Source organism: Schistocerca piceifrons, chromosome 1 (assembly GCF_021461385.2).
Source record: "Schistocerca piceifrons isolate TAMUIC-IGC-003096 chromosome 1, iqSchPice1.1, whole genome shotgun sequence".
Lineage (NCBI taxonomy): Eukaryota > Metazoa > Arthropoda > Insecta > Orthoptera > Acrididae > Schistocerca > Schistocerca piceifrons.
The window spans coordinates 1,067,060,852-1,067,079,962 of NC_060138.1; the positions used below are offsets into that span (position 1 = coordinate 1,067,060,852).

Genomic DNA, 19,111 nt, shown 5'->3' on the forward strand with positions numbered 1-19,111 from the left:
TTTACATGGTATAGAAAATTTATTGTGTTCTGGTTCAGAAGATAATATTTTTTATTCTCATTCCACAAATGTTTGGGAGTACTATTATACTCTTCAGGATTCTCTTGCTTGGCTAAATAAACTTTTATTGTTTCAATGTGCAGGGGTCTAAGTAATGGATGCCTTAAGCCTTTCCCATTCAGGAACCAACACTCGTTGCGGGCGTAATTTTATATCTCCTCTAAAGCGTTGCAAACATGTACCTTAGCACTTCCCCTTCATTAGCGTCTATTAAGCAGTTAAACTTTTGCCTTTGTTTAAACAATACTGCGGAGAACAGCGAGCATCAGCTTTCGCCACCTGCCTCCACAGTGTTTTGCGCCTGACTGACCCACTCCGCTTCTCCCCTCTCCTACCTGCTTCTGTTAGCAGCAAAAAATATCCACCTTTTACGACCTTCCAGAACGTCGGTAGATCCCTATTGGTTTTCACCTATATTTAACTTTAGCCCTGAGCTGGTGCTGACTTCACTTTACAAACAACTATACATTTAAATAAAAGATAGTTATTGTTACTTACATAACATTATAAAGGTTTGCTAATTATATATAAACATTAAACTTCACATAGTCAAAGAAAACTTTCTTCTGCAGACACTCTTATGCACTACATACTGTACAGTTCTCATTTTTTGCTTCATTAGTGCAAAGTCTCTCGACTCCCTAGAGGTCGATAGTGTTACACCCTCCTTACGCCACTCTACTGGGAGGACCTGAATGCCCACTTGGTACCAATCCGCTGGTCGATGTCGGAGTCGGCGTCTTGCTGCGTTAATAGCCTCCCCCTCATCCTCATACTGCTTCCCCTGGAATGCGTCCTTCATTGTGCGAAACAGATGGAAGTCGTGAGGTAGATTGGATGAGGAAGAACAGTCCAATGAAATTTTAATGACAGATGCCCCGCCCAACGACTCACCGTGATTTTGTTCACTGCCAAATCTCCATAGGCATTCTGCAAGTGCCTATGAATATTTGCGATGCTCTGGTTTCCCGCCAAAAGAAACTCAGTGACAGCTCTTTAGTTCGAACGCACCTCAGTTACAGACGCCGTTTTGAAGGCTACGTGTAGCCCCGCCACCTATCGGAACTTCTCAAAACTATAGGGGCTGAAGCAGGAATACTCCTCGATATCCCATAACAAATTGGATGAGAAAAAAGTTGCATTATTTATTCAGCGCCTCTCGTAAATGGAGATATACCTGCGTATTTCCTTATGTCGAAATTGTTTGTTTGTGGTATATATCACTTTATTTATGTGCTAATTATTCCCCGTATTAAAATCTGTTCAATTATTACAGTACAGTTTGAGACAACTTGTCTTATAACTAGAAATATTAGTTACATGACTGACTATGGAAACGTCTTCAATGGAACAGAGGGACTTGACTTATAGAAAGTTCCTTAACTGCCTCTTAAACTTGACTTTATTTCCCTCAGGACACGCAGTACCCTGTGACACGTTATTGAATGCGTGCACATCCATGTATCCGTTTCTTTGTGTACTAATTACACCTGGTATTAAAACGCGCTTTGTGCAGTATTTTTGAGAAAAGAGAAATACTGCTAATGACAAATATCGTTTAGTGACTATACATACGGGTTGTCTCAAAACTTTCAGGTCAGTTTGAAATAGGTGACAGTAGGTCCACAATCTATTATAGTGAGATAGGGGACCAACGGTCAAAACTGCATATTTATTGTGTTATGGACGTACACAGGATACACCTCATAACAAAAGTGCAGCTCATAGTAATCGTTCAAAGTGACGACCACCAGTCTCAGTGTATGTATTGCAACGGAGTATGCGGTTCTGTATCACTCTCGCAAAGATCCCGGGTGTCTGTTACACACTGGAACGCCTCTGACCACCAAACAGACAAGTTAGCTCACAGCACGCATGACATGTGACGACCGCACGCTTCGCACCGGCGCATTAACCTACGGTACACTCACACCACGATCCTTTATGTCAGTTGTCTGTTGCATCAGACAGCTTGTGATGTGCTCATGGTGAGTGTGTTACTACGTACAGTGCATGACGTGTAAAGGCGGAACGCTACTAATCACGAGAGTGGCAGACAAGCGTTTGATGCACGGTGCTGCAGGATGTAATGCCCATAAAGCAGCACAAATGTACAGAGAAATCTTTCGCAACAAGGGTCACCTTAGTACTGGAAGAAGTTTATCTCCGTGGATATCACGTTACGGAAGATGTGGTGGTTCATGCCACAGAATGCCGGCCACGGTTCCCGCCAAAGACAAGTCCGAAAACAAGACTCTGAGGAGATGGTATTGAATCGTGTGGCCGACCATCCAGCAATAAGCAACTGCCAACTTGTCTGTAAAAAACACTCTTCGAAGGATACAGCGTGGAGAGTACTGGTGGAACAGGTACCACACCGCTATCACAAAGAACGTATGCAAGCACTCATTCACCCGTGATGGTGGCTTCAACAGCCACACAAGCCATGTCTGGAGTGAGGAAAATGGCCCCGCCAGCTACATTGCTGGCCGCCAGCAACGATTCTCTGTCAACTTGTGGGCGGGCATTGCTCAAGATCACCTAATAGGACCTTATTTGCTGTCTCTCCGTTTGACAGGTCCACGTTACCTGGTGTTCCTGCGAGATGGGCTACCACAGTTCTTGGTGACTATAGCCCTTGTACGCGAAATGATGTTGTTTCAACACGACGGCGCATCAGCCCACTTCGATGTTAATGACCGAGAGCATCTGAGCAATACGTACGCTCATCGTTGGGTTGGTAGGGGAGGTTCTATCCCACGCCCAACGCAATCGCTGGGCTTTTTACTCTGGAGTTACGTCAAGACGTTGGTGACGAAACATCCATAGAAATGGATGAAGATCTGCTTTCAAGAATGAAAGCTGCCTGTCTCCTGGTACAACAGACAGCAGGGATCTTTGAGAGACTGCGGCAGAACTTCATGCACAGTTACCACGCATGCACTGACACTGGCGGTCGTCGCTTTGAACAATTATTAGGAGTTACGTTGTTGTTACGTCAAGACGTTGGTGACGAAACATCCATAGAAATGGATGAAGATCTGCTTTCAAGAATGAAAGCTGCCTGTCTCCTGGTACAACAGACAGCAGGGATCTTTGAGAGACTGCGGCAGAACTTCATGCGCAGTTACCACGCATGCACTGAGACTGGCGGTCGTCGCTTTGAACAATTATTAGGAGTTACGTTGTTGTTACGCTTTGTACGCTGTGTACGTCCATAATACAGTAAACATGGCTTCATGTCTAAATATAATCGGTTGTGGACCCGCTATCAACTGTTTCAATTTGATCCAAAGTGTTTGAGACACACTATATAAGCAGCTATCAAAGTAGCTGGCCGATTAAAGAGGTGTCCTTCTAGGACTAAAACTACTTACAGTTCCCTGGTCATCCGTGAGGTGGCGCAGTGGTAAGAGACTCTACTCCCATTCTGAAGGACGGCGCTTTTTCTTTTCTTTTTTGAAGAGAAAAGATCGATATCCTTCTCCATCTCGAGCTATTACTATATCTGTACTGACCGCGTTATTGACGGGACACGAGACCCTAACCTTCCTCTCTACATTTCGAAAATGTTATGTACATGAAAGTTGAGTCTTCCAAAAGAAAGGTGAAAATATAATGAATAAACTAGTTTGTATGTTAAAACAGTTACTTCATTTTTAAATGATCTATAGTAATTTCATGTTACTACAGACGTAGCTGAACAGTTTCGCTGTATTAATTCCAATGTAAGGATTTTACCTTCAGTTATAATACATTTGTAGGGCCTTCTTCTTTCTGGATGTCATTTTTGAACGTTATAGGTTCTAGAGTTTGGTGGGAAGCGCTAAAAGACATTCTCTCAGTCTTGTGAAATGAAATGGCGTTCTGCCTCCTTATTGTGTGCATTAGGTGTAGTTTAGGCCCGAAGAGTTGCGGTGCTTTTCGAACATTTTGGGTAGTTGGTTTAATTGTCTCTTTTCTTGTGGTGTTACATAATAAGAAATGTGCCTTGACGATAACTGTACTGTGTGAGGTTCCTATAAAACATTTTGCCAAGTAACTGCTGTGGGTGCGGGGCGATCTGTGTGGCTGGAGATGAAGAACGCACTTTGTATACGTCGTGCTTGCGGTATAGAGACTTCCATTGTCCCAAGAGGACCGATTTCAACAGCCTCATGCTGCCCATCATCTGATCTTATGGAACATGTTATGAATGTGCCATGTTACATAATGTGAAGTAATAGCAACAAAAGCATTCCACACACACACACACACACACACACACACACACACACACATACACGGGGTGGTCGAAATTCCCGTTTCTGACTTCTAGGACTTGTAGAGGGTATAGCGTATTTTGAACAGGAACTCATGTCTTGAAACGTCATCCAACGAGACTATAGAGGGTCAAAGTTATAGGCACGGGCGTCTGTAAATGTACATATACACGGGGTGATTCCGTGATGATGTTACAGACTTTCTAGGATGAAGGAGAACGATAAATGAATTAATTTGAAGTAATGATCCCTGTACCGGAAATGAACGAGTCGAAAGTTACAAACAATAAACCGTTCTGATACCTCTGACAGTTGAATACATGTACCGGTTCTTGTGTTGCGAAGAGTGTAGCGTTGGTAATTTTCAGTGGTGGTAGTGTGGACAAAAACGAGAAAAAATGTCCAATAAACGTGGGCTCTAAATTGCATACCTGAGGAGCTATGACCATTCGTTCATCTACGCTAATGTGAAACACATCTCCTCTACTGAGCAATTGTTCATAGCTGTTAAGGTACGCACTTTAGAGCCTACGTTTACTGGACATTTTTTCTCGTTTTTATCCACACCACCACCACTGAAAGTTACCAACTCTACACTCTTCGCAACGCAAGAACTGGTACATGTATTCAACCGTCAGAGGTATCAGAACGCTTTTGTTTGTAACTTTCGACTCGTTGATTTCCGGTACAGGGATCATTACTTCAAATTAATACATTTATCGTTCTGCATCATCCTAGAAAGTCTGTAACATCATCACGGAATTACCCCGTGTATACGTACATTTATAGACGCCCGAGCCTATAAATTTGACGCTCTTGGACCAATAAAAGTGTATAGACTGCGATCGCGGCATACAAAGTGTGTTCCTCATTTTCAATCGTTTTTAACAAACATTGTTAATTAATTTCCAGGCTGCTACTTCAAACTGCAACATTAGCGGTATAAAAACTGAAAAGATGACTTATAATGGTAAAGAGCAACAAGATAGCTGGTTAATATACGGTAAATTATATGAGAGACATAAGAAATGCTTCATGATTTTTTAGTGAAACAACTGAAAAACGTGTGCGATGTAGTAATTATAGAGATAGCATTGAATGAATTAATTAAAAATGTTGAGTTACCTTGGGAACATTGGTAAGCCTGTTGCCGTGTAGGTAGAGGTACCGAAGCTGGTACAGTTCGACGAACGTCTCGTTGGTGACTGCAGAAAGCCTGCACTGGCTGAGGTCCAGCTTGACGAGCGACACAGAACGCAGTCGTTTGGGTATACTCTCGATCCAGTTACTCGATAAGTTGAGCTCCAGCAATTGGCGGGCACCCGTCAACACGTCTCTGCGGAGTCCACTGATCTTGCATTGACTGGCGTCGATGGTACGAATCGAGTCGGACGAAATGTTCGTCAACTCGGTTAGCGGGTTTTCGGATAGGTACAGCCACTTCAGTTTCTTACAGTTCACGAAGGCGTTCCACGCGAGCTGGTGTAGCTTGTTCCCAGACAGATCGAGCCTCTCGAGCTCGACAAGTGGTCGGAAGGCATCCTTCTCGATGAAACGTATTAAGTTCCTGGGAAGTTCCAGCCGTATCAGCTGGGCGCTGTTATTAAAGTCTTTCTGAGTAAGTGTCTCCACCTGAAATGAAACCCACAAGGATTTTGATGAGAAGGAAGATGTTACCAAAATAAATTGTTGCAATGGAAATTTCCACAACATTTCTTGCAAGTACCATGCAGTGTTACACTAGTCTTCAATAGTTAATCAATAAACGACAGCATGCTTTCCGGATATATTATCTGAAATTATCAGAAACCAAGGACATACAATTAAAAAGGAAATAAAACCGGAAAAATGTCACTGTACATTAACAGTACAGTAAATAGGGGATATGGTTACGTCTGACTACCAGACATGCTTAGCAGCGATGTAGCATGCAATGAAGAAGTTCGTGATCTCTGTTGTGTGGTTATCCCATTCCTGAGAAATGGTTCAAATGACTCTGAGCACTATGGGACTTAATAGCTGAGGTCATCAGTCTCCTAGAACGTAGAACTACTTAAACCTAACTAACCTAAGGACATCACACACATCCATGCCCGAGGCAGGATTCGAAGCTGCGACCGTCGCGGTGGCGCGGTTCCAGGCTGAAGCCATTCCTGAGAAGGAGGTGTTCTTGCTCTGGGAGAGTCCTCGGTGGCGGATAATATGCTACAATACGTAACACATATCCTCAGTGCATCACAAACATGCTCCATACCATTCAGGTATGGCGACTTGTCTGGCTAACACATGTGACAGCCATCTTCAATGGTGAGAAATTTGTCCCCCAGTGTACCTTGATGGACACAGGCATCATAATTTGTTGATGAAGAAACTGAACTTTGGTTCAATTGGCTCTGAGCACTATGGGACTTAACATCTCAGGTCATCAGTCCCCTAGAACTTAGAACTACTTAAACCTATCTAACCTAAGGACATCACACACATCCATGCCCGAGGCAGGATTCGAACCTGAGACCGTAGCGGTCGCGCGGTTCCAGACTGAAGCGCCTAGAACCGCTCGGCCACCACGGCCGGCAAGAAACTGAACTAACTTGGCTTCTGGAAAGTAGGACATGTGATCGCAGTGTTTCATTCTCATACCTCTGGGCGTAATCGGCATTAATCTGAACAAAGCCAGAGATGTAAACCATTAAACATGTTTCAATGATATTCGCATAAACATAAGGGCCACCACTTTTCCTTCAGACAAGTGTGCTACGAGAATCCCCCTGCAGTCTGAAGCAAGGTTCATCTATGGTCACATTTCTTCATTCATTCAAGGCCTAACCTCAAAGATGTTGACGAACTTAGTGATGACTGGAATCATAGGTGTTATGAAATGTCTGATATATCCTGGTGGCTCACACTGTAATATACAACTGTTCCCAGACTGGTTTTTCACTCTGCAGCAGAGAGTGTACTGATTTGAGAAGTACTGGCAGATTAAAACTGAGTATCGGACCAGAACTCGAATCTGTGACGTTTACCTCTCGCGGCAAGTGCTCTTCTAACTGAGCTACCCAAGCACAACTAAACGGGAGAAGGACAGAGAGTCAGCGTTCAATATACAACAACAATTAAACTGAATGACAATGTTGTGAGCTGTGAGTACTTTTAACAATCACTTGGTAAATGTAGCAGCAAAAATAGGATTAAATGTTTCAGTTGTGAAACAAGAGTATATATTAAAGATGTCATTGCTCAAAACTATAAGCAACTAGAAGTAGCACCACCAACCCTTACTGAAATTAACAGAATTCTAAACATTCTAAAAAACAAAAAGTTAGCCCATGTTGATGGAATCTCAGACAGAATTCTGAAAGGTTGTTCCAACTTAATAAATAATGTCCTTAGTGATATTTGTAATGCCTCACTGGCACAGGAAAGTTTTCTAGACATATTAAAATAAGCAATTGTTAAAACTCCTTCATAAGAAAGGTGACAAGAAAGACTGAAATAATTATCGCCTAATTTCCTCACTGTAAAATTTTCCAAAATATTGATAAAAATAATACAATCAAAAGTAGTCTTACAGTTAAATAGAAACAGTTTATTTAGTGTATCACCATTTCAGAAAGGTTCTCGATTGGGGATACTACTTATACACCCAGTCAGCAAACAGTAGAAGCGTAAATAATTAAACATCGCCAGCTGGTATTTTTTGAAATATCTTCAACGTGTTGAATGTGATATTCATGTTACTTTCTTAGAAAAACCCAAGTTTTATGAAATCAATGGTTTTATGCTCAGCTAGTCTGAATCAGAATTAACAAACAGAATGCAAAAGATTGTGCTGAATAACTCAAACATGATCACAAGGATAGAAAATTTTAATTACTGTGAATAAAGCATGAGGGAGTTCCATAGAGTTCAATTTTGGGACCACTCCTATTTCTTATACATCTGAATGATCTGTCACTCAATATTCAACGAGCAAAATTGGTACTTTTTGCTGACGATACTACACTACTGGCCATTAAACTTGCCACACCACGAAGATGTGCTACAGACGCGAAATTTAACCGACAGGAAGAAGATGCTGTGATATGCAAATGATAAGCTTTTTAGAGCATTCACACAAGGTTGGCGCCGGTGGCGACACCTACAACGTGGTGACATGAGGAAAGTTTCCAACCGATTTCTCATACACAAACAGCAGTTGACCGGCGTTGCCTGGTGAAACATTGTTGTGATGCCTCGTGCAAGGAGGAGAAATGCGTACCATCACGTTTCCGACTTTGATAAAGGTCGGATTGTAGTCTATCACGATTGCGGTTTATCGTATTGCGACATTGCTGCTCGCGTTGGTCGAGATCCAATGACTGTTAGCAGAATATGGAATCGGTGGGTTCAGGAGGGTAATACGGAACGCTGTGCTGGATCCCAACGGCCTCGTATCACTAGCAGTCGAGATGACAGGGATCTTATCCGCATGGCTGTAACGAATCGTGCAGCCACGTCTCGATACCTGAGTCAACTGATGGGGACGTTTGCAAGACAACAACCATCTGCACGAACAGTTCGACGACGTTTGCAGCAGCATGGACTACCAGCTCGGAGACCATGGCTGCGGTTACCCTTGACGCTGCATCACAGACAGGAGTGCCTGCGGTGGTGTACTCAACGACGGACCTGGGTGCACGAATGACAAAACATCATTTTTTTCGGATGAATCCAGGTTCTGTTTACACTTTACAGCACAATGATAGTCGCATCCGTATTTGGCGACATCGCGGTGAACGCTTATTGGAAGCTTGTATTCGTCATCGCCATACTGGCGTAACACCCGGCGTGATGGTATGGGGTCACCTCTTGTTCGCATTGACGGCACTTAGAACAGTGGACGTTACATTTCAGATGTGTTACGACCCGTGGCTCTACCCTTCATTCGATCCCTGCGAAACCATACATTTCAACAGGATAATGCACGACCGCATGTTGCAGGTCCTGTACGGGCCTTTCTGAATACAGAAAATGTTCGACTGCTGCCCCGGCCAGCACATTCTCCAGATCTCTCACCAATTGAAAGCGTCTGGTCAATGATGGCCGAACAACTGGCTCGTCACAATACGCCAGTCACTACTCGATGAACTGTGGTATCGTGTTGAAGCTGCATCGGCAGCTGTACCTGTACATGCCATCCAAGCTCTGTTTGACTCAATGCCCTGGCGTATCAAGGCCATTATTACGGCCAGAGGTGGTTGTTCTGGGTACTGATTTCTCTGGATCTATGCACCCAAATTGCGTGAAAATGTAATCGCATGTCAGTTCTAGTATAATGTATTTGTCCAATGAATACCCGTTTATCATCCGCATTTCTTCGTGGTGTAGCAATTTTAATGGCGAGTAGTGTAGTCTGATAATAAATCCCATTAGAGAAAAAGCAACAAAAGTGATGGTAAATGATATGAAATGACGTCGCAGCTGAAAAATACTAACACAAGTTCTTTACAGACTAATGAAAAAACTGGTAGAAGCCGACCTCGGGGGAGTTCAGTTTCGATTCCGCAGAAACGATGGAACACGGGAGACAATATTGATCCTACGATTTATGTTAGAAGATAGGTTAAGGAAAGGCAAATCTACGTTGATAGCATTTGTAGACATGGAGAAAGCTTGTGACGTTGTTGACTGGAATACTGTCTATCAAATTCTGAAGGCAGTATGGGTAAAAGACATGGAGCAAACAGCTATTTACAATTTTTACATAAACCAGGTGGCATTTATAAGAGTCGAGGGGCACGAAAGGGAAGCAGTGATTGAGAAGGGAGTGAGACAGGCTTGTAGCCTATCCCCAAAGTTATTCAATCTGTGTACTGAGCAAGTAGTAAAGGAAACAAAAGAAAAATTTGAAGTAGGTATTAAAATCGAGGGAGAAGAGATAAAAACGGTGAGATTTGTCGATGACATTTTAATTCTGTCAGAGACAGTAAAGGACCTGAAAGAGCTGTTGAATGGAATGGACAGTGTCTTGAAAGGAGGATATAAGATGAACATCAACAAAAGTAAAACGAGGATAAGGGAATGTAGCCGAATTAAATCAGGTGATGCCGAGGGAATTAGTTTAGGAAATGAGAAACTTAAAGTAGTAGATGAATTTTGCTATTTGCAAAGGAAAATAACTGATGATAGTCGAAGTAGAGAGGATTTGAAATATCGACTGGTTATGGCAAGGAAAGCATTTCTGCAGAAGAAAAATTTATTGACATCGAGTGTAGATTTAAGTGTGAGGAAGTCTTTTCTGAAAGTATTTGTATGGAGTGTAGCCACGTATGGAAGTGAAACGTGGATGATTTATCTAATCGTATGGTGATTTTATACAATATACGGTTGATACAAAGCAAGTGATTTTATATAATATACATATAATACAAGACAAGATTAAATCTTAAAGTCCGTGTTTTTCAACCAATTAATTAAGCTTGGTGTGAGAGTGAACAAGTCGTCGGGAATTGCAGGGTATGAATGAAGTGGACAGCGTTGGACTAAATGTTCAATTGTCTGCTCTCCTTGATTACATTCACACATTGGTGAACTGATCCAGCCGCATTTGTACCTGAAGTAGCTACAACAATCATGTCCAGTCCTTAACCTGTTGAGGCGGCACCAGAGGTTCCTCGGTAGGTCAGAACCTTTTGGCTTCTTTGTGGGATCAAGGAGATGGGCTGTTGTTCCCAATGTGTCTGTTGACCATTCATGCTTCCAGCTTTCATTTAGATCAAAACCATCCGCAATGAGTAACACTTGCTGGTCTTCTTGATCGCAATCGTTGCTGTGGCGGATGACAGAATTCCTGGTGCAGTGGTAGAGAGGGTGATGCAGAAATTTTCTTGGCCTCCCTCAGTAGAGCTTGTTTCCGCCTTAAGTGAGGTGGAGGGATGTGACTAAGTACAGGTAACCAGTGGCATGCGTTGATTTGATGGAACCATTAATGCAGCACTTTGTGTCGTTAAGTTTTGTGTCTACCTTCTTCACATGTGCACTTTCCAACCAGACAGGTGTACAGTACTCGGCAGCAGAGTACACAAGACTGATGCCAGTTAAATGCAGACAGTCAGCAGAGGTTCCCCAGGTCGTACCACTGAGCTTATCCAGTATGTTGTTCCTTGCAGCAACTTTATGAGAAAGCTTGGTGATGTGCTCTTTGTAACTCAGGGTTCTATCTAGAGTGATTCCGAGATATTTTGGGAAAGGATTGTACCTCAACATTTGTCCATTGAGCAGAACTCTTGGTTTGTAGTTCGCAGCACGATTCGCTAGATGGAAACAAGAGACTTCAGTTTTTGATGTGTTTGGGATCAATCTCCAGGTCTTAGAGAAAGATCACATCTTCTCCAGATCCTCCGCAAGAATTCGTTCACCATCTTTGAAATTACTGCTCTGTGCTACCACTGCAATGTCATCAGCATAGATGAACTTATTTGATATTGTGGTTGGTAAATTATCAATGTAATAAATTATCAATGTAACGGATGATCAAAAAGTCAGTATAAGTCTGAAAATTAAATCACAGAATAATGTAGATAGAGAGGTACAAATTGACACACATGCTTGCAATGACATGGGGTTTTATTAGAACCAAAAAAATATAAACGTTCAAAAAATGTCTGACAGATGGCGCTTCATCTGATCAGAATAGCAATAATTAGCATAACAAAGTAAGACAAAGCAAAGATGATGTTCTTTGCAACAAATGCTCAATATGTCCACCATCATTCCTCAACAATAGCTGTAGTCGAGGAATAATGTTGTGAACAGTACTGTAAAGCATTTCCGTAGTTATGGTGAGGCATTGGCGTCGGATGCTGTCTTTCAGCATCCTTAGAGGTGTCGGTCGATCACGATACACTTGCAACTTGAGGTAACCACAAAGCCAATAATCGCACGGACTGAGGCCTGGGGACCTGGGTGGCCAAGCATGACGAAAGTGGCGGCTGAGCACACGATCATCACCAAACGACGCGCGCAAGTGATCTTTCACGCATCTAACAATATGGTTTTTTTTTCGTTCTAATAAAACCCTATGTGGTTCCAAGCATGTGTGTCAATTTTTACCTCTCATCTACATTAGTCCGTGGTTTATTAAGTTTTCAAATTTATACTGACTTTTTGATCATCCGGTATAAATTAAATAGTGATGGGGCTAAAACAGATCCCTGTGGTAGTCCATTATTTAGTTTCCGTTTGTCGCTTTTAGAGCTGCCTAGAAACACTTCAGATTGTCTTTCACTAAGCATGCTGGATATTAGATCCACAATTTCTCGACGTGGTACAACTTGCAGTAGCTTGTGGATCAGTCCCTGTCGCCAAACAGACATGGATGATAAATATCTTCAACTTTTGTAGTCCTGTCTTCCTCAGTTGCGTGTAATATTACGGTATATTGATAATTTTTACTTACGGACCGTCTAACAGTACCTGAATAAAACACGATTTTAGTGCCATACGCATTTCGCCTTTATTTTCTGCAAGGCATTATCAGTGGCCTGGAATATGTACATATGTTAGCTATTTACTTTACTTTTTCGTCAATGTGCCTATAGGTTATAAATAGTTCTGGTGGTTGGTATTTCCTATTAAGTAGTAATGGTTTGAAATGTGCTTACAGGTTGCGTGGACAATTTCTTACATATTACACTCCTGTTGCATTTTTGGTGTTGTTCTTCTTCTTATGAATGCCAATTTGCGGTTTTTCCCCACGTTCCACAGCGCTATGAACTGAACGCTTGTTTCACTGCAAGTTTTGGTTTCTGTTGGCGACTGTCAAATGTAAGAAATTGTCCACGCAACCTGTAAGTACAATTCAAACCATTACTACTTAATAGGAAATACCAACCACCAGAACTGTTTATAACCTATAGGCACAGTGACAAAAATGTATATTAAATAGCTAACATATGCACATATTCCAGGCTACTGATGATGCCTTGCAGAAAATAAAGGCGAAACGCGTATGGCACTAAAATTGTGTTTTATTCAGTTGCTGTCAGACGGTCCATAAGTAAAAATTATCAGTATATCGTAATGGATGATAAATAGTTTAGACAAGAAGAGAATAGAAGCTTCTACAGACAAATGCTGAAGATTAGGTGGGTAGATCACGTAACTGATGAGGAGGTACTGAATAGAATTGGGGAGAAAAGGAATTTGCGGCGCAACTTGACTAGAAGAAGGGATTTGTTAGTAGGACACATTCTGAGGCGTCAAGGGATAGAAGGATGTAGCTTGCAGTAGTTACTCGAATATAAAGAGGCTTGCACAGGATAGAGTAGCGTGGAAAGCTGCATCATTCCAGTCTCTGTACAGGAGACCACAACACAAGAACAAGGGAGAAAAAAATGAACAGAGGTTGTAATGCCACAACGAAGCATAGCCAAGGCACAGCAGTCAAATGAAATAGCGCTACGAATAAGACAGTATCTGAATAGTGCTGCGCTCGGACGATGAAACAAAGAAGCATTAAACTAGGATGATATTCTTACGTATAGTAAAAATATTAAGTTAATATTAGTTTTATATATATATATATATATATATATATATATATATATATATATATATATATATATATATATATATATGTGTGTGTGTGTGTGTGTGTAATGACTGTAATTGAATATGGCAATGTTATGGTATGTCGATTTGTAAATAGAGAACTTGGCATAGTGTAAATTAATGTTTAAATGTAAGGGAAATCCCCGAGAATGCGGACAATGCAGGTTGGCGCGTGAATCTGGCAGTAGAGAGAGATGTGTTCTCGAACTGTTCAGATGCAGAACAGAGATTACGCGGCGTGAAAGTAATTGTGTTAGTACGGTACGGTAACGTTGCTTATAGACAGTTAGAAGTGAGATTACAACAAACACGACCTGGATTTATGGTGTGTCAGCAAGTCAAATGGACAATAAGGCTTGCAGGATGCAACATTTCGACGGAGACGGCTTGTGAGCGATATAGTTGGTGTTCCTGCTGAAAAAGCACATGGCACGCTTTGTGGAAGTCTGCGTGATTAACGATGGACTGCAGCGACCAGCAGCAAGGTATGAAGTGACCAGTGTCTGCAGCTAATGTTGCAATGTGATCTTACTACCACATGAGATCCATTGATGAGCTCACGCCAGCACAAGCAACGAACTAGTAGTTATCGTACGACAGTGTTTTTATGAACAGTGCATTTTATACCGCCGCCATAACAAGTACATTTATCCGTAGCGAACCAGCTTATGTATTTATCAAGTCAAGTTCTCTACAGTGTAATGTCTGAGTGAAATAATAAGTTTGTGATTCAAAGTGCATTCCATCACCGTCATCAATTATTTACAGAAAATAGTTCATTATTATCCCAAATCCATCACTGTGTGTGCAGCAATACCAGTAAAAAGGCTATCTTAGTGAGTATCGGCGTATTAATGCAACAAGAGGATATAATCGGAGTTAACGCCGAAAATTTCCAAGAAACGCCGGATTATACAACTGACAGAAGACGCCAGGTACTGTGCCACATTGATTACAATTCAACTCGATGTGGTGGCTTTTCAGTACATTATCAATGTAAAAACTCATTCAGTTTCATTAGAACAAAATGATCCTAAAGTAATGTTTTTAACATCTCTAGTTACCATCAGTTCTATAGTGTTTACTGATTATTCAATTAAAGAATTTATTGCCACCACAGTACTCATTGTACCTTCAGTACAATGCAAATTCAGTAACATTAAAATCATTACTGACAGTTGGTGTAGATCAATCTAACTTACAGCAAGTTCAAGTGTTTATCATATGTGTGTGTGTATTGTGTTACGTAAATGCTGTTCGCCTGCTAAACGTGATTAACGTACACCGGTTAGTGCATTCTGTTCAGTCACTTCAAAGAGGTTATTTTTGTTAATGAAAATCAGAATTCATTTACCGAGCGAGGTGGCGCAGTGGTTAGCACACTGGACTCGCATTCGGGAGGACGACGGTTCAATCCCGAGTCCGGCCATCCTGATTTAGGTTTTCCATGATTTCCCTAAATCGCTCCAGGCAAATGCTGGGATGGTTCCTTTGAAAGGGCACGGCCGACTTCCTTCCCCGTCCTTCCCTAATCCGATGAGACCGATGACCTCGCTGTTTGGTCTCTTCCCGCAAAACAATCCAATCCAATCCAGAATTCATTTAACATTCGATTTCTTGTACGCCATCGCCAATATTTATTCAGTAATTCCGTCTAGTAGTCTGCACTACATAGCAAAGCTATTCAGGCTTATTACATGCGATAGCCGCTTTCCAGACGTCCGATGCCGCATGGTCTAAAAATATTACAGTACATTCGGATAGTGGCATCGCAAGGTCCACATATGTGAACCGAAGGAACGAAGAGGCTAACGTGAATGCCCTGTTTGCTCTGTAAGACAGCGAGAGAGCGTACCTTGTTCCCGCGCAGGAATGCGTACTGCAACGCCGGCATGCCCTGGAGCGCGGGCTTGTCGAGCGCGCAGTGGTCGGCGTGCAGGCGGCGCAGCGTGGCCGCGTAGAGGCGGGGCTCGCCCAGCCGCAGCTGCGGGTTGAGGCTGACCCGCAGCGAGACGAGCGCGCTGAGTCCGCGCAGCGCGCTGCTGCCCAGGCTGTCCATCTCGCAGCGGCTCGCGTCCAGCGTGTGCAGCGACGCCGACACCACCTCCCGGATCTGCCGACAGCGCGCCGCCCCCACTGCTGCTCTTAGCACACCGGTCGTGCAAAACCATAAACATTTTCAGTGAATTTTATACATAGTGGATGCTGCTGAACTCCGCGGCTCTTCCTTTATAGGGTACAGAAAAATTTCTACTACCAGTCACAATAGCACATTATTCATTCGGTTTCGGGCTTGGTGTCCATCCTCAAGTGTTTATACACTACTGGCCATTAAAATTGCTACACCAAGAAGAAATGCAGATGATAAATGGGTATTCATTGGACAAATATCTTATGCTAGAACTGACATGTGATTATATTTTCATGCAATTTGGGTGCATAGATCCTGAGGAATCAGTACCCAGAACAACCACCTTTGGCCGTAATAACGATCTTGATACGCCTGGGCATCGAGTCAAACAGAGCTTGGATGGTGTGTACAGGTACAGCTGCCCATGCAGCTTCAACACGATACCACAGTTCATCAAGATTAGTGAATGGCGTATTGTGATGGGCCAGTTGCTCGTCCACCATTGACCAGACGATTTCAATTGGCGAGAGATTTGGAGATTGTGCTGGCCAGGGCAGCAGTCGAACATTTTCTGTATCCAGAAAGGCCCGTACAGGACCTGCAACATGCGGTTGTGCATTATCTTGCTGAAATGAAGGGTTTCGCAGGAATCGAATGAAGGGTAGAACCACAGGTCGTAACACATCTGAAATGTAACGTCCACTGTTCAAAGTGGCGTCAATGCAAACAAGAGGTGACCCCATACCATCACGCCGGGTGTTACGCCAGTATGGCGATGACGAATACAAGCTTCCAATAAGCGTTCACCGCGATGTCGCCAAATACGGATGCGACTATCATTATGCTGTAAAGTGTAAACAGAACCTGGATTCATCCGAAAAAATGATGTTTTGTCATTCGTGCACCCAGGTTCGTCGTTGAGTACACCACCGCAGGCACTCCTGTCTGTGATGCAGCGTCAAGGGTAACCGCAGCCATGGTCTCCGAGCTGGTAGTCCATGCTGCTGCAAACGTCGTCGAACTGTTCGTGCAGATGGTTGTTGTCTTGCAAACGTTCCCATCTGTTGACTCAGGGATCGAGACGTGGCTACACGATCCGTTACAGCCGTGCGAATAAGATGCCTGTCATCTCGACTGTTTGTGATACAAGGCCGTTGGGATCCAGCACGGCGATCCGTATTACCCTCTTGAACCCACAGCTTCCATATTCTGCTAACAGTCATTGGATCTCGATCAACGTGAGCAGCAATGTCGCAATACGATAAACCGCAATCGCGACAGGCTACAATCCGACCTTTATCAAAGTCGGAAACGTGATGGTACACATTTGTCCTCCTTACACGAGGCATCACAACAACGTTTCACCAGGCAACGCCGGTCAACTGCTGTTTGTGTATGAGAAATCGGTTGGAAACTTTCCTCACGTCAACACGTTGTAGGTGTCGGCACCGGCGCCAACCTTGTGTGAATGCTCTGAAAAGCTAATAATTTGCGTATCACAGCATCTTCTTCCTGTCGGTTAAATTTCGCGTCTGTAGCACGTCATCTTAGTGGTGTAGCAATTTTAATGGCCAGTAGTGTACATTCATGTACATGTTTATATTGCTGGAGATAACTATATAAATACAAAGAAAATTATTTGCTGGTGGCTAAACAGATACAAGGTGTGTAACGAATAAATAATCTTTTTTTGTGACTGGTAGCGGAAATTGTTCTACACCGAACATTTTCAGTTTTTAAGCATACATAATTTTTTGAAATTTTCTGTTTAGATGGTGCAAAATTTCACAAAATCTTCTCGTGTTAACAACCGAGTCGTGGCAACGTTTGCCACAATGTTTCCATAACTCTCCTATTTGTTATCTTCAGCAGAAGGTTTCCTCATTGAAATTCGCCGAGAAAACCTCCATTGCCGTATACGCTATCTCATCAAAAGTATCTGGACAATCCCATGCATTGCAGAACTCTCCACAAAAGTCACCAGAGGCGGAACTGTCAGTTTAAAAGAAGATGGGGAGTATTGTAGTATTGGTCGGTCAGAAGAGCTCAGCGGTTTTGAATGTCGACTACTCTTGGGAGATCACTTGTGTACCAAATCTGTCGTAGACATTAACAAATCTTCTACAGCTACCCATGTTCTTTGTTGGAGACCGAGCGAGGTGGCGCAGTGGTTACTACACTGGACTCGCATTCGGGAGGACGACGGTTCAATTCCGCGTCCGGCCATCCTGATTTAGGTTTTCCCGTGATTTCCCTAAATCGCTTCAGTCAAATGCCGCGCTGGTTCCTTTGAAAGGGCTTCCCGATTCTCCCCTGATGCGAAGAGACCGATGACCTCGCAGTTGGGTCTCCTCCCTAAATCAACCCAACCCAAACTTGGTTGGACAATTGGGGTAGGTTAGGGACATGGAAGTCGCTGAAGTGGCGTCCAACTGAAAGCTTGCAGCAGGCCACAGAGCCACACGAAATTGTTACCAGAATTATACATTTTACATAAGGGGCGACCTAAAAGTTTACGTTCCAAGACTGTACAGTTCAGAATCGGTATGCCCATCAGGCAAAATCGGCGTGAGTATTGAGGCAATCATACGACCAAAGAGTCAGGTCGAAGATACCCATTTGCTAAAACACCGTGAAGAGATCCTAAACAGCCTGTTGCCTTTTTTTACTTTCTGCTTCAAGACTGCTTGTGTCGCAGTTATAGTCATATGTTATTAGATACTTTCTTTGAGTTGTCAAGGCTGTACGCCTGGTTCATTAGGAAGGAGTTGAAGTTTGTGATGTCTGAAAATGGATATAATCCTGAAACTTGTTCTAAAAATAGGGTCAATTGAACATCTCATGACTTTATTGCGATTGCACAGCATCGGTTGCCAATTATTAACTTTTTCAAGGGACTTAAGACATGATAATTGCATGGGGACATATCGGGACTACAGGGCAGGTGGTCGAGTTTCTCCGCATTGAGTTGGCGTAACTTCTCCGTAATTACATTTGCTATATGGCCGGCCTCTGTGGCCGAGCGGTTCTAGGCGCTTCAGTCCGGAACAACGCTGCTGCTGCT

The 19,111-nt window shown here is 42.9% G+C and overlaps 1 protein-coding gene across 1 annotated transcript in view; it reads right to left on the reverse strand.

Moving 5' to 3' along the window:
* LOC124777665 (leucine-rich repeat-containing protein 15) overlaps positions 1-19,111 on the reverse strand; it is an 83,672-nt gene that overhangs the window by 36,402 nt on the left and 28,159 nt on the right. Inside the window, exons 3-4 of the mRNA XM_047253149.1 lie at positions 15,772-16,029; positions 5,448-5,954 (exon numbers count right to left, since the gene is read on the reverse strand). Coding sequence (XP_047109105.1) covers positions 5,448-5,954; positions 15,772-16,029 — 765 coding nt within the window. The remainder of the gene's footprint in view (positions 1-5,447; positions 5,955-15,771; positions 16,030-19,111) is intronic.